The following is a 17,397-nucleotide window of genomic DNA, read 5'->3' as shown; positions in this document are numbered from 1 at the left end:
GAAAAACTAGGGGATATCTCCAAATTGAGTACTTATATTCTATATTGACGTTTTCACAACACTAAGCATATGTGAGGACTTCATGCGAATTCATTTCGTTATGTTAATAATATTTTCTTGGACTATCTTATTCTGGGGAAATATCTAAACAAAGCAACTGCTTTTATCTAAATTGCTTGATTATATCTTATTGCTTAATCTAACTTTTGTCATGTGCTAAGAGTTTGCAACTAAAAGTAACAAAGATAGATTATAGCTCCGTGGGAAGGAAAAAAATGTTGAGGTAGAAAATGTAATGAAGCCCTACAAACAGCTTTTCCTCCAAACCCCTCTGGACTATTATACGAAATCTAAAACTTTCTAACAGCAATTTTTATTGTTCAGCAATCCAGGAAAATAGGAAATAGTGATAACGTAAAGAACTCCTTAAAAAAATAGACTTGGAATTCATGTCCAATTCCTCCATGTAATTCTAGAGAAGTTCATTGTTTCTTATTGTTTCATAAACAATCCAAAAGAATTTAGGTGAATGCAGAAATCCCAACCTAAGAAAATTTTTCAGGTCAATGAGTACTCCTGTCAAGTCACCATTTCCTGGCTAAATCGTAGAAGTTCTTTAAAAGTGCTTATCTATCTGAAAGCTCTTGCCTTATTCCACATATGCATATGTTTTTGGTAAGTGATACCCTGGAAAAATAAGCTAAGGAAATAGTGGTAGTATCCAAGCGATAGCCTGTTTATTTTTAGCGCAGCCCGCGAATCGTTTTATTCCAGTACAACCCGAATTTAATCCAGAGATAACCTTTTCTCTGCTAAAAACTACAACAATTGTTTGCTGTTGGTGGAAAATTGAAAACTTTGTCTTGTGTATTAGTAACAATGACTAAAAATTGTGTCTTTTAGGTTAAGAATGCCTAAGGTTCAGAAAATTTTCTTATTCAACATTCTCTTAGTGCTAAAATCTAAGAAACACGTTCTCTTTAAATTGACATTCAAAAGTTTCAGAGTTCGTCATCTGAATATTTTTTACTCTCCAAAAATCAGTAATGTTGAAGTGATTTTACATCTCCATGTATTTCTAGACTATTTATAAACATCGATGCCGTTACTAAAATCCCATATAGTAGATGTACATTTTGTGCTTACTACGATAAGGCAGTTTTACAAAGTGGATGTCATGTTGCGAAGTCCCCTATCGATTGATACGGTGACAATAGGTTTACCAGAATGGACTGATCTGCCCAAAGCCCACACCTAAACTAGTCATAAAATATCTGTTGACAACTAAAGGAACCCCTTTAATTAGCAGCACCTGTAATAACGAAAATAAACAAGGTGATAAACCTAAACTTCGAACTCTCCCAAATCGTTCTAGATTCTTATCGACATTATCTTTCCATCATCCCTTAACAAAAAGTTTTTAACACAAAAGGAGGCAATGATGGACAAATTTAATGAGGAAGCAATGAAGTGAAATTTATCACTGCGTGAGCCATTTTGTAGCAGACAAGTATTGAAATCTTCCATCAGGAGAATAGTGTTATAATTAAAAGAGTGCCTCTCAAGGGTTTCCTTCACTTGATCAAACTAGTTAACAAGAGGAAGACAATAAAAAACGCCAAGTAATAACTTATTGTAGGAACTTTTCAGTTCCACAAGTATGAATTCAGCCTCCTGAACTGACCCATCGGAGGATTAGACAATCGTAGCACGCAGGGTGTCTCTAATAAATAAACCCACTCCCCCACCTCGCGAGAACAGACGATCGTTTCGCAAAAGACTATAATTAGGAAATGAAACAATCGCTGAGGGGAGAGAGGGTTTAAGCCATGTTTCACTGACCATAATAATATCAAAAATGTTAGATTCGAATGTGATCAAGACATAATCAATGTGGGCAGTAATACTTTGCACATTAATATGACACACAGAGATAAAGTTTGTTATCCATTAAACAAATCAGCAAAAAGAAACGAAAATAACTATAACAAGTTAAGTAAGAATGTTTAAGCTCGCAACAAAGGCTATAACCAGTCTAGAACGATTCGTTGCATCTTCATGTAATTCTAGACCGTTTATAGTAATTTTGAGTTCTCAGTATACAATGCCATCGAAGTCTATAATTCACCAAAACATTCTAAGATAACTATTATATTTTAATCATAACCTATTTTTGAGTATAAATCAATTTGAATGTGATCCAGCAGCTTAGCTCACCTTAGTTAAATTTCAAGTGCACCCGGTACTTGAATCGTCTAACCTGTTTAGTATTCGAGAAACGTCTTAAAGTCGTCTCCCCCTTGATCACCGACCACTTTAAACCTCATTCGTATGTGGGCCAGTTTTAATTCTATTTTTATTTACGTCCGTACGTGTTTTAATATTTATATGTAAATGTGTCCTTTGTCTGCGTCGTGCCGGGTCCGGGTTCCGTTTTTATTCAGAACCGTACGAGCAAACTCCGGTGCCCCCGGAGATTCTCCGAGGTAACGTAATTATTTACGTGCTCGACAAAGGCCTTCTCGTCGTAGGAGATGTTCTAGTGTCGTTATGTAGACGTTAGGTCACTTTATGGAGACCCCTAAGATATGCGGGGAACGTCCGCATATAAGGACGAAGGTTGTCCGAAAGGCGAAAGCGAGAAAGGGAAGGATTAGACCGCGGGTTGATGTGAGGATCTGATAAAAATTGATTGGCGAGGACGTGTAGCCTGACTAGAATTTCTAATTTGTAACAAGAAAAAAAAATGATGATGTGACACTAGATTATTTTTTATCGTTGTTTATGACTATGTGGGTACCAGGATATCTTAAGAAGTAAAATATATCTTAAAAACAGTTTTTAAGCAATTAAATTGTATTATAGGATTATCAAATAAGCTTGTATATGTATATTATCGGGTTAAACTACTAATAATCACAAACTGGTGGTTTTGGAATTAGTCGGGAGAGGAAGTGAGAGGACTTTGCGGGGGTTGGTAACGCACGTGTTAAGTAATTCGGACGCGTATAACACGCCCGGTATTACGGTTTGTTATCAGAGCTAATGTTGGATGAGCAAATTTTGCGGGCTTATCTGCCTCGTCGTGGAACTAACTGTAAAGTGGCAATATTGACCCGCGGGGGGTGCCTCCAGCCGTTTAGTAACACACGGTAACGCAATTAAGTGATAAAATTTTCACGTTAAACGCTCTAAATTGCGAGAGTTGAAGTCTCCAACCCACAAAGTGTTATAAGCTTGGTCTTTAAACGCTCCCCCCCTAACAAAATGTGCAACAATAAAGTTAAGATACGAATTTTTAAAGTATGACTACTAAAAACGAATGTTTCTAATCTACTTTGACCTATTAAAAAAATTTTATTGAGTTGAGAAAGAAGATTTCAAGTCCAATTAGTTCAAAAGAGATCGGTTGAAATAAGCGGGAACAACTTCGGGTTTCCACTCAAAACCCAACTAGCCAATTTGAATAACAAAACATTAATAATACGGGCGGAGTCGCGACAGAAGAAACTTTCCAATTACAGCGCAAAGTACGACCGGCCCCGCGAATATATTCAAATCCATGCAAATGACTCCCGGTATCGTAGCATCGCAGTTGGATTTCCGTGAAAAGGCGTCCGATGAAATCGGGTTCAGAGAAAACCTTGAAAAAGAACTTGCCGCCTTTCCCTTTTCAACGGGAATTATGGTAGTTGGACCATGGAAGACGTGACTTACGGCCACCCCGTGGTGGTGAAGAATTATCACCCCAAACGCAGCACCCGACCTGTATACCTGACCCAAATCTATAACCGAAATGACTACCCTCCAGGTGGGACTCACTAAAATCTTAATTCCAAGGGTCTAATGGTTGAGTTACGACCTGACAATGAATTTTTTTTCTTGGTAAGCCGTACTTCCTCGTCCCCAAAATAAAAGTGAAACTTTTATTGGGTGGTATTTACACAGTTTGGACAACAGACCAATAAAACAGGATGTTTAAACGCGGTAGCTATAGTGAATTGGGGGTTGCAACTTCCTGGTTATTCTATTATTGTCATAAATCATTCAATATATTTGTATTTCTTTTTAATTCTTTTTCTTTGTAGAATCAAAAAAGAAATTTTTATCTCTTTAAATAGCGTTGCATCATGAAGCTTTAATACTAAGATGAGTCAACGAGTATAAATAAGATAACAATATCTTGCTCCAGTTTTCTTAAAGAGAACAGGCGTGTTCCTCTTTCCCGAGGTATTACAGAAAACAAATAGAAACGAGCCTATCTAGGTCAAGTTTTATTATTGCAGTCAAGATAAAACATCAAATTAGATTGGATTACAATCTAATTAAGTCTTAAAAACATTTTCTTCCCCGTTGCAATTTGCGACCAATTAATACGCAAACTTTCAACAAACTAACTTTAGCCTGCAAAAATATTATTATTTTACACCCTTCATCGTAAGTTCGCTAATACAGCTTCGACGCCGTTCTTGTACAGTAAACTAATTAATTATGGTAAACTTCGGTGGTGCCTTCAGCTACAAACTGTTCAAGTTCAAATTTAGCAGAGTCCCTCCCTGAAGCCTGAGACAGCGAGGTGACGATGTACAATGCCATTAGTCAAATCTATCAGTTTTCCTACGAAATAGTTAGTACAATTAAACGTACACAGTAACTAAACGTGCACGTTTCCAACATGAAACGAAATGGAAATTTGTTTTTTCGACGCTGCCACGTGAAATTTGTAGAACTGCAGTCGTCCCAAAAATAGCGCGCGCTGTTTTTCAACTATAATCGAGAGAGCTGCCGGATTAAATGGGAGTAATGGGTGCTTAACTGCAACTGTTCACCTGTATGTTTAACAAGGGCGAAAGGGTTAGGGGTTAGATAAAGCCAACATGACACACACATGCGCATTTCTACTTCCACACAACTATAATCTGTGTAGTGTTATAGAAGTACAACACTATAGCTACGTATTTCAATGTGTAATTCAACTCTCCCCTTCTGCTGAACCTAGTGTATCCACTAGGGAATTTGATACAGACTGGCGTGAAATGCTGATATCGACCATTGTTGTCTGGGTAATTGTCTAATTTCGGTAAACCAAATATTTCGTTTGACATGAATAGTTATTTAATATATTCATTTTTACAATATCAATAATAATGTTCTTGTTAGATTTAGAGATTGTTTCATTGGATAATCCTTGTCAGGTGCTTGTTTGATCTTGTTCTAAGATAGACACTTCTTTTACACCAAGCGATTTAACACCAATGATGCAGTCTATTCATATAACACATGCCAGGTGTCACACGTCTGTTCTCACAATGTCTTCGTTTCGTGGGCGTATTGTATATACGGAAGGGTTTTAAAAGATTGCGCCTTTTGTACGGCACATGCGTATGCCCCTTTACTCGGATGAAGTACCGCAAAGCGCAAATATTCACTCGACTGTCAACGCGGATAAACATAAATCTGTAGAGCTTTTGTTGCCGTTATCCGCGAACGTAGATGTTTTACCCATATCCCCACAGCTATTATAATACATTTTTACTTACTCAAAATGAGTTTTTCCATTTTTTATATCACAAATTTGCAACAAGAAATTATCATTATTACGTTGGAACTTCTTAGAAAAAAAATTTTACAAATAATCTTCATAACCATGGAAAATTCTATAGGGTTTAGAAATGGTCAAGGGGTTACAAACCCTTTGACCACACCCTTTGTTCGTAAAACCCTTGTTCATTATACCAACAAACTACCAGTCAAAGCAACTAACTGTGAAATGAACAGTTGTTGTTTTATTATATTCGCATCTGCAAGCGGCTTTTTCAAATCCTTTTGGGAAAGAGTTTATGAGCTGTCATTTCTTAGTAGCACCCCACTTCAAATATTATACCTGTTTATTTAGGAGTGTTTGCTTAAAGAAATATATACGTTTCTAATTATTGGTTATTGTCACTTTTAAAGACATCATTATTTGAAATTGAAGCTATATTCAAATTCAGTTCTTATAAAAATCAGCTGTATTCATTTAATGGTAATAGAGGTAATGAAAGTTTTCCTCGAAATATTAATAGAAAGAGAGAGAGAGTTCGGAAATCCGGAATTAGTTAAGAAATTATAATCAAAATTTAATTAACATGCTGTGTAGATTCGAGAGGTAAACTCTAAACTTTAATAAAATGTATTTTTTTAAATTATTATGTGCTGTACTTGATATTCAAGATGATAATAACTACAATTTTGATATAATTATTAAAGTAATTCACGTTACGAGAATTAATTAACCTGTAATATTGAAACACTCAGAAAATAGTAATGAACTTTAGTAAAGCTGATGAACAACACAGCAATTTACTCATTTATTCGAAATATGCAGATTTGTCAGGTAGTTTTGAATCACACTCATTTTTCTTTATACGAGTATGTATGAAGGCAAATGTGATTCAATATTGCATTTTCATGTCATCATTACGGCATACAAACGATATAACGTGATGGTACCAAATAAAAAATGTATCAAAGTAGATTCTTTATCAATTTTGTTCTAAAAATATGAGATTTTAATGTATCTATTCTTTTTAAAAAATATAATTGACAAACTTTTCAAAAAAGGAGGATTTCTTCTTTCGACGATGCATCTTTTTGCCCTAAGTTATGTTTTTTTTGGGTAACCTTGAAGAGATGTAACTGATCTTGAACGCATTACAGAAAGTGTGTGGAAGCAATATGAGGAAATTAAAATTTAGAACAAATCTTGTTCCCAGTTCTAACATCAACATTGGTGATAATGAGGTTGAGTAGGTTGACAGCTATGATCTTGGCCATAAAGTTCGTGTATCGAGAGCGATATGGGCAACCTACGAGAACTTTAAATACATTTTCAAGAACGATATTCTCATATGTTTGAAAAGAAACGCTTTCAAACAGTGCGTGCTGCCGGTTATAACATACGGCTCTGAATCTTTAAGATTAACGGTTGCCACTGCCACGAAGCTCAAAGTAACTCAAAAAAAGATACTGGATGTAAACCACATATTAATTGAAGACCTACGAAAATGAACTGGCTTAAATAATGTAGTCAAAGTTGTGGCATCTTGGGGGACAGAAAGAACTTACAGTGAACTTACCAGGTTATATCAAAACGAAATATGCACTTGCAATTTGTGACATTATGCATAGATTTGGTTGATTCAATTCTGAGTGAGATACAGCCCACTTGGTTCATACTGATAAGTGCTCTGTGACACTGTATTCATTGAAATCTAGTATTCTTTAGAAAGGGTAACATTTTTTCAGTGCAAGCAATCACCACTAAATTTGAAAAACACACCATATGTACTCCGTTTGGGACTAATGAAGTTAATTTTCTCACTGTTCCATTTTTGTTCCAACCCAACCCAACCATTAAAATCACCAAGACTTCGGAGTAAAGCAGTGCAAGAAGAATGCAACTGTTTGGGTTTTTTTTGGGTTGGGTTGGATCAGTTTCAGAAAACTTTTAAAGTTTTATTGTCCTATTTTTGGCCCAACCCAACCCAACAGAATCATTAAAATCACCAGGAAAAGACTTCGGAGTAAAGCAGTGCAAAAAGAATGCAACTTTTTGGGGTTCGGTTGGGTTATGTTGGGTTGGGTTGAGTTCGATTGGGTTGGGTTGGCAAAACTTTTAAAGTTTCAGATCATCATTAAGATCACCATAAAAAGACTTCGAAGTGAAGCAGTGCAAAAAGAGTGCAAGATTAAGTGATATAAATTTGCAGGGTTTCATGGTTGGTGTTATTAGAAATAAAACTAAAACTAGAAGCTTCCAGATCATACCGTGTCTTTTGCGATATTAACATGAAAACACTCAATTCCAGGCGTTTATGGTTTCTATGGGTGACCAAACTATTCAATTGATGTCTGTATTTTTCAATGTTTTCTGCGCCATTCAATGGATCTATTATATTATTATCCCTATATCAAAAAGAAAGTCTACACTAAGATTTTGTCAAAGTTAGTGCTAAATTGGTATATTATAAGTTTTCGTCAAAAGAATCACTTCTTCTTTCAAGGCAGGAATTTACGATTATTCATTAGGACCGATCCGCTTTCTAATTTACATAAATGGTTGGCTATCTTCCAAATATTAACCTTATTTGGCTGACGAGATTAGTGATATTATTTCTGCTGCAGGAGAGGTTGTCTTATGGTTATGTCCGAACAGTTTATTTTTAAATATGCTTCAATCACATATCTGGTATGTCATGATTGTTAGGGTCATACTCTACAAGCAAAGAGAATTTTTGCGCTTCAACGTGGAACTCTAAGTATTATTGCTGGAATACTTTATGCTAAAGTTAAGGAATCGGCGAAGTCTTTCTTCAGCCCACAGTCCAATCCTATATTTGACCATCGCAAATGATACACAGGATGGATAGTGATCCCGAAAAATCTGACGGCATTATAGCACAGTATCAGTGCTTATAATGTCTTCCGCAGCCCATTGGTAAGACATGTCGGAACAGTTTTGAGTATATTGCTTATATCTGTAAGTGGTTGTTCTAGCCACTTTCTCTATATGCAAATGCAGAGGAGATAAGCCAAGCAGAACGTCAATTGCTAGAGTTGGCGTTGTGCTTATCGCACCAGAGTTTGCCAATCCAGCTACTCGTTGAATTCGTGAAAGTTTACTGATAACTGAAGTCTGTCGGACTTTCCTATAGCAGGTTGCTGTTCCGTAGGTGATCATAGGTCTAACCACATTCACATAGAGCCAGTACAGTCTTTCAGGGGTAAGACCTCAATTTTTTCCACAGAGACTGCGACAATTCCTCAAGGATAAGGTTTTGTCTAGGATTACTCCTAGATATTTGACATCCTTTGAGAAAGGAATTTCTTCACCTTGGATAGTTGGGCGGATTACTCCATCGAACTTTCGTTTCCTGGTGAAGGGCACAACAAATGTCTTTTGCGGGTTTATCGAGAAAATTAACACTTTCGTTGTAGTTTCATAGTCTAAAACTTACAAAAAACACAAACACTTTTGTGCAAAAAAAAAGTAGTGTTGCATTATTATTCTACGTAAAAGGATGACTCATACCAAGTTTCATTAAAAAAGCAAATGTTTCCTATTATGATGTTTATGTTTAAAATCCTAAGGCACAAAAGTTGTAATTGTAAACTATCTTAGTAATACATTAAATATTTTCCACGAAATCTTATCGGAAATGTTCTCACCCTCCTTAGAAAGGGTATTTTCTTCGAATCCAAGTTTGCTAATCCGTCAGACAGGGGCGGTTTCCCTTACAATAGGGAAGCTATAGGGCACCACAGCGAAGTCGACCGTCCTGATAGTTGTTCTCTCTCTATCAGTCTTTCTCCGTTGGTTCAAAAACCGTTCGCTAGGAGGCGACAAAGCGCACACAGCAACTCGTCCGGCGGCCGAGCGCATTGCGATCAGTCGAAACCCAACTTCGGAGAGTTGATGTTGGGACGAAAACCGACAGCCCGATTCCGATATCGTTTTCGCATCAAAACAAAAATGAACTAAGTGTGCGACGCCTCGCCGCGTTTTGTTTCTAATTTTTCTTTTGTTTTCTGGACGTGTGGATCTTTTTTTTGGATTTATTTAAAACGTATTTTGCTATGTTTGTGAGTGGCGTTCGGACGGATTTTTTATCGATACACCCCGCCAGACGTAATACCAGGAAAGAAGTAAGTACAAAAACTATAATACTTAAAAAGATTTTAAGAAATAAAAAATTTCTTAATTTGAAATTTTCTCACCTCGGCCATCTTCAGGTGAGGGTCTTTTTGCATCTTACCTCTTTTTATTGCGTTCTGCTTGCGAAGTAGGGTCAGTAAACTTATAGTTAGCTCACGGCAAAGAGGAACAGGCGGAGGCCGTTTTGTTCCTTTTCCCATTACGCAGCATCGCATCTGGACTGGCGGCGGCGGCATTATCATTACAAAAGACCACCCAATGGACGCGTCGAATCATCTCGCCCGAGGTGCAATAATGAAATATGAAATCGATGCGTGAGTTTTCCCAGACGACGTCAACCACCACCACCACCTAGCTCCATTGTATTGTGCCAACGCATACCTATCGAGAGATGTTTATTTTACCGTGTGCGTTATCGAAAACTTTATCGTACATTGACCCTATATGGCCGGGAAAAATAAAAACAGGATTGTTCGATATTCAATATTTCACTGGAAATTGAATCATTTTACGTATATTAAGTGATTTGGTGATTTGGTATCGATTGTGCGTGGATATACGCATCACTTTCCATAATTGTTTTAGCAACAAACCATTATTGTCTATAGATTGAACATTCCCCAATCAATTCTGCCATAACATCACGCGCATAATTTAGCCTTCGCATACCGTTAGTCTATGTATACTATATTAATATAAACATATTATTCAAGTTTTTTACTTTTCAACCTCTTTTTTTTTTATTATATCTTACATAAAATGACAATTAAGCCACCTGCCATAAAATAAAATTAACTTAAATGCATATGCAGATAATATACATTCGTTATGCTCGTTACAAAACCAATTATACATATTACGAAAAACTCGTTCGAAAAGCCAATTATCGCAAATTAATTCCGGCGCAGACGAACACAATATCATTTCCAATTACAATACGACGTGTCTGTATGAGTGTGTGTATATGGGGAGAGACCCCAAACTCCCTCGGGAGACAATGAACGCTTTAGTTATGCACCCTACCATTTTCCTAATAATTAGTATCTGACCCTTCTGGGTACGAAAGAGAAACGCAAAATTCGTTTCGAAACTTTCATCTTTCATAAAAGTGGTAATCCAAGCTAGCGAGTAAGGGTGAAGCCCAAGTTTCGATCTTTTCCTCCGAATATACGTGAACGAAAAAGAGATCGCATTGAATAAAATTCTCAACCAAGAACCAAGTCGGTCTCATTCATGAAAACAAGTTTGAGATCTTATCTACCTGTTCCCTTTAATACTTCACGTCTTGGAGGTCTTCTCACAGCTGCATTCGAAGATGAAATTTGCAGATATGTTCCTTAAACTTGAACGGAGACCATGATATGCAGAATATTTATTAATCGTGTATTTACATTTTACTTCATTAATAACCTTCGGTTTTGAGTTCGATTTTGTTGGTTTATTGATTAAGTATAAAACAAAGTAAAAATAGAAATTTTCTCAGAATGGATGACTTATTGTTAGTATTGGTTTATTAAACAGAAGATTGAAAACTTTTGTATTACTCATTGATTAGGCTGTAAATTCTTTGTGTGTTTATTCGAAATGTTCACATCGAGTTACGTATATTTTAGAGTTAGCAAATATAGCAAACTTTTTTACGATAGTTGTTTTGCAACGACATTACATAAAGTGCATACCTCTGTTAATGTTGTTTAAAACGTCAACCCCAAATTTTTATGTACGCTTGTTTCATATACAGTGCTTTTTAACACTGTGCAAAGTTATATTTCAAATTATATTAGCTTTAAATTATATTTCGAGGTTGAGTTTTATTTAATGTACCTAATTTTGTAGGTATAGTTTACTTTTAAAATGTAAATATGCTTTAATCTTTTACGTCCGATAATCATGTTATTTTTTGAACCTGTATCATCTATCCACAACGTCTAAATAATTACATTGGCAGTTGCATTCCTCGCGAGTACAATAATATTTGTTACGACTAGGCTAAAATCAGAGTCGTAACCTTGTGGTTAACCATATATTACGCTTACCATATGGAATATCTAACCAAAGAATGTATATTATAATTATATTATAGCTTATAAAACACGAATTTTTATATGTAAAGTTTTTATTTGATTCATTTTCCGTACGAACCCATATAGCTTGCAGAATAACTAAAAATACAAGTTTATAATACGTTTCATAATAAACACTCGAGTACGATCACCTTGGAGCGTGAATGAAAAACAAAATGTTCTAGGCGCCAATTCAACATGTTTTAAAGGCAAGCTGTTCGTTCTAAAGTTCACACAAACGATTTATTTAAATTCTGTTTGATTGGTTGGCACAGTGCTTCTCAAACGTTTTTACCAAGATGCTTTATACATTTTATAGACATTATTATCACTATTAACAAAATATTAGCTCAATTAACTGGTTCTTGCTTATTTTACTCTAAATTTTTTTTCAGCAAAGAATGCCCTTGGAAAACTTAGTGTGGGTTCTAAAGTAGCATCGTCACTCACAAGATAATCCTCGTTATTCTGTTTCTCTATTTGATCCCTTCCAGATTTGGAGATGAGAACTTTTTATTTTCTTTTCCAACATTGGATGCGCGACTCAATACAAAAGATAACTATTTTTTTATTAGAGTACAATTGAAAATTTAATACAATTTGGGTTTGGGAACAAAATTAAATACTGAAAAAATCTTCCAGATCTTATTAAAACCATGATAGAATATTCACCAATCTAACCAAGTCTTGTTTTTTAACTTAAATCCTGTCATCGTGCAGTTAAGTTGTTTAAATTTTTGATAAACATAGTTCTTTTTCAAAGAATATTAAAGATTACTGAAAGGCTTATAAATACCCCGCGAACCATTTAGGGTATTCCAAATCCCATTAATAAAACCGTATTACGTAAATTTAATTCAAATCTATGGGATAGAAAATGGCGTATAGTTGAGGTTCGTATTTTATTTTGCTCTGTATCCCGATAACATATTCTATATCACTGAAATATTTTAATTATAGAATCAAGAGCAATGTAAAGAAATGGTTTATCAATTATTTTGAAATCTAAAGATTTATTTCAAGATAAAGGTTTAGATCGCACGGAAGAACCTAGTACTTCACGATATGTAAAAACAAAGAAGCGCAAACTAAACGTTTTGGAATTGAAAACAAATATTGACCCAATCCACAAAAGAAAGTGTTAGGCAGAGAAAGCATGTGCGAACGATATAGGAAAATCCGAGATGCCTCGGAGTGTTATAAATAAAACAAATACCTTGGAACGTGCAATGTAAAACATGTGCAAAAAAATTGTTAGACTATACTGAAGCATTTTTATCTCTTTTTGGTCAATGTTCACCTACTCCATTTCGAAATGCTAGCACGATAATCTTGAAATGTTAACAAAGAAAACTCTATTCTACAATTCTGACAGATTACAACAATAAAATTTACAAGAAATTTTCAATTTCAATAAATAAAGGTATTTGATCATTGATTTTCATTGACTTTAGCGGACATGTCAATCTAACAGACATCCAGGACTGCCAAGCAAATTTCAACAACGAGTCATAAAAACACTGTCAATGTACTTGCTTAATCACCGGCGACGTTATTGTTATGGGTAGGCGAAGAAAAACGAACTTATTAATACTTATGATGGAGACAGTGTGAGAACGAGCAGAAAATTAGTATAGGGCCATTGATCTAAAACTAGAATTTGTCAAAATTGTATATACCTACACCATGTTATGGCCATAGGCGAAAGTTTTGCAATTTGATTATGTGTACGTTTAGTATATCTATCTATGATTTACCAAGTTTTCAACCCCTTTGACATCCATACCTCATAACTCTAGTAGAACCGTGCCACTAACTTGATAACCAACGTGTTAACTCGCGCTTTCTCTCAGACTATGTTATGATATATTGAAATCTGGCCTTACTTTAAGCATGCAAAGGAAACTTTCGTTCTTGTCTCTTTCAAAATTGCCTAACTGAACATTCCTGTGAATTTAGTTACAAAAAAGTTGAAAATTGGTTCTAACTTAATACTCACAGCCCAGTTTGACTTAGTTGTTTTCAACTGAAGAGATTCCCTTGCTTGCAGGTGTAACTGATAACCTAATGAAAATCTTCTGTGATTGCTCCATAAAATTTTCGAAATACACCTCAAAAGACACACACAATTACAAAGCGTATTTTGTAATTGAAAGAATAAAATCTGTTATATCGTTTTTAAAGTCTCTAGTTCCTAAGATTTCCCTCCCTACTTTCCTTCTTTCTCCCTATTTTTCAACCACTTAAAAGTTTATTCCGTTGTTGGGGTTTTCATTAAGCGATTGATTCAATTAAAGAACGTTTTTTAATGATCCTTTAATATTTATTTGATATCTCATTAATTTAGCTTCCTTCCTAACGTTGTATAAGCTATACTTCCTTCTTTATCAAAATCGCATTAAAACGTAAACGTAAAATTTAATCATAAATTTATAATTGAAGTTGTTTTTCAACTGTTAGGAAAGCTATTGTGCAATTTGGACTAAAGCAGTGCAGGGTCGGAGTACGCAACATCATTTACAATAATCCTTTAACAAGTTGTGAATGATAATAACGTTTAGTGCGTAATTACCTGAAAGGATTCAAAACTGAAACTCCTTCATTTCATTTGCTATAATAAACAAGTTTGGAGAGCATTCAGTAGTAAATGTGAAATCATAACGGAATGTATTTCTGGAATATTTTCAGAAGGAAATTAGCAGCCGAGATTATACAATCTCAAGGTCGCCAGCGTATAATTTGAAGATTTCTCGTAATTTATCGTAACATTGTTGTGTTAAAAGCATCATTATTCTATAAATTCAACATAACAATTTCTTCTAAAATACTTGGTGATGATTTGTTGAATACAGTTTGGGAACGGCTGACTTTGCATAAGGATAAGGAAAGAGATTGGCGATACATAACGATTTTTTTTATTTACTCGTAACGTTTTTATTGGCCATCGATGCAAACGAGTTTCCAATAATACTTCTTCGACATAACGCTAATCCATTCATCATCCATTTCTCTTAAATATTCATCAAAAGCCGGGGATTTGAGCCGCGCGTTTTTGGCACGTCTGCAGCTTTGTCTAGCTCCGGTTTGATTTGAATTTACGGCCGAGTTTTCGCAACGAACGTTCGTTCGTTCGTTCTCGCTGAGCTAACGCGCCACGGTTTTATAAATAGAAATGACATACGGGACATTAATATTCCACCTTTGCAGTTTATGCAAAGCCTATGCAAAACGACGAACCGCCGCCGCCGCCGTCGTTTCGTAGGGACAAGGTTTTCTCTATTTTTGTTTCCGCGCTTTCCAGTTTGTTTATGTCGCGTATTTTTCCAGTGTCCCCTATCATTCTTCGCCCACGACAACCAAACCACACCGGATCCGGAATTAGCGGAAACGTCACAACCCAGTGTGCCAGGTGTTTTTGGCAGCCTTCCTCACAAGGACGCGTTGTACCGTTTCATTTAGCGACGCACCCAGCATCGCTAACGAACTATTTCTTTTTTTGTGAATTACGACTCGGTTGATGCACGTCGTTAACTAACTTTCCAGCTTGAAATTACCGGGTAATTACCACTGAATTCCTTTAGAAAACTTTTGCTGGGATAAATTAGAATTCAAGTTACCCATGTGACTTATCGTTTTTAAGATATAACTCAAGTTATTATAAATTCTTGAATTTAACATACAATAGAATCCTTGTGCACTAAGATAAAGATTTTTCAAAAACCAACTTCCTAAATGTCCAATCAAATTATTCAAAAGGTAAACATAGTTCGAGTTTACGTTCGTTGATGGTTCGATTAATATTCATGGGTTTGCTTATGTAAATAAGTACACGAATAATACGATTGTAATAATAAGGAATAACTTCGCAATGACTTAATAATGTTGTTATGAAAGTAGAGATTCTTGATTAATCATACATGCACTATTTTAAAGTATGAGTTAAAAAATGGAGTAATATTTTTAAATGAAAATTTTACAAGGGAATCATTATAATGAGAACGAAGCTGCACTATATCCAATTATTGAGTTCATGCGGCGTTACGAATACGGGGTAATGCACTAATTATAGAAGCAGATGGATCAATAGCCTTTGAAACATTTGTTTGATACTTCACCAATATAACAAGATCATAAATACGTACAAAAAAACTTCGTATGTATAAATAATTAATTGAGTTGATTTCAAGGTGGCCTAAATTAAAGAATTAAAAAATACAGTAAATTAATACTACCGAAGAAAATCCTATTAGCATGCAACAACGTACTATACAACGGTTAACCGCTGCATTAACGAACGTAGGACACCGTGATTTATCGGTTGCCTTTTGTGCAAGTTTCGCAATTACACGTCGACTTTCCGAAATTGCGCGGCTTCCATACATACGAGATTCTCGATTCCATTAACCCAGAAAAAAAAAATCGTCAACGTGTCGATCAAACATACATAAATACGTCATTTACAAAGTAATATGGCAAGACAAGTACACGCGGTGCGAACAGGAAAATTATCGCACCAACACTTTTGACACGAACCAAGGTCGAATCACCAACAACCAGTTTAATTATCTCACATCATCGAGTAAACAAGAATTACACATTAATTTATAACTTAAATAACACAAACCAGAAGTTGTTGTGAAAAATTTTGTTTATTAAAGCAACTTCGTTTTGGGAAATGTTTTTGAAATAGGAGCTCAATCGGTTATCAAAGTTTTGATAGCCTGTACAATTCTGCAAACTGTACCACTGAAACTTTACGACGTCGTTATCGATGTAATACGGAACATCCTCGAGATTGTAGAATGTCTTGACCCAATTATGCTGATAGCAACAATAACCAATGGAGCCGAACGGTTCGATGTTTCGCCCACACGCAGCGTAAACTCTAAGGTACTTCATAGTAACTGTAACACGCCAACTTATAGATCCCCGAACAAAGAATAGTTCCTCGAATCCTCAAAGTGTACTTTGCCTGTTTTAAAAATAGAGCGATAAATTCCGACGATAAGAGAACGCTTTAAAAAACAAAACGTGTAAACACTTCACGATCATCTCGCTACAGAACGCATCGGCTCGTTTGTAAACGTTTAAGAAAGAAATAACAACAGTCACAAGTGAAGACAAAGTAGGGACCAAATGATCGTTTATGTACGCTTCTTGCCTAAACGATCACACGACGAGTGAAAGCCGGTAGATGGGATGGTCTTTAAGTCAATTTAAGAGAGTTGTACTTTGGGAGGTATTCGAGACAATTAAGATTGTAGAAAGCCTTCCGAACCGAATGGATCACGGACTTGTCCAATCGACCATAAGGTATTACTAGTATACGTTTGAGAATGCGATACTTCGACGGCTCCTTGGTTATCTAGGCGTAGGTATTGTGTTTCTTTCACGGTTCGATTGTCTGAAACGCTCGTCCATTAACCTTTTAGACTTTGTTCTCAACCCCTACTAAGTTTTATATTTAAGGATACATCAGATAATTTTTTTTTACATCAATATTTTTGTCTATATTGATTACATTAAATTGCTTATGTCTTAATTAAATAAAATTATAAATGCCATTTAGCGGTGTTAACACAGAGTTAAACGAGCCTAGCAATAAAAGTTTAAAAGAAGTTGACATTTAAAAGCAAT

At 35.5% G+C, this 17,397-nt stretch overlaps 1 protein-coding gene across 3 annotated transcripts in view; it reads left to right on the top strand.

The window, feature by feature from the left end:
• Window positions 1–17,397, top strand: part of LOC111424284 (capricious) — a 191,351-nt gene that overhangs the window by 152,382 nt on the left and 21,572 nt on the right. Inside the window, exon 1 of one of the 3 annotated variants that reach the window (XM_023057782.2) lies at window positions 9,392–9,687. The exons of the other annotated variants lie outside the window; for them this stretch is intronic. Coding sequence (XP_022913550.1) covers window positions 9,619–9,687 — 69 coding nt within the window. The 5' untranslated portion in view covers window positions 9,392–9,618. Of the gene's footprint in view, window positions 1–9,391; window positions 9,688–17,397 lie in introns of those variants that run through there. 3 annotated transcript variants of the gene reach the window in all.

The sequence above is a fragment of the Onthophagus taurus genome, chromosome 6 (genome assembly GCF_036711975.1).
Source record: "Onthophagus taurus isolate NC chromosome 6, IU_Otau_3.0, whole genome shotgun sequence".
In the NCBI taxonomy this organism is placed as follows: domain Eukaryota; kingdom Metazoa; phylum Arthropoda; class Insecta; order Coleoptera; family Scarabaeidae; genus Onthophagus; species Onthophagus taurus.
The sequence above is the reverse complement of the archived record's forward strand: the minus strand, read 5'-3'. Positions and strand labels throughout refer to the sequence as shown.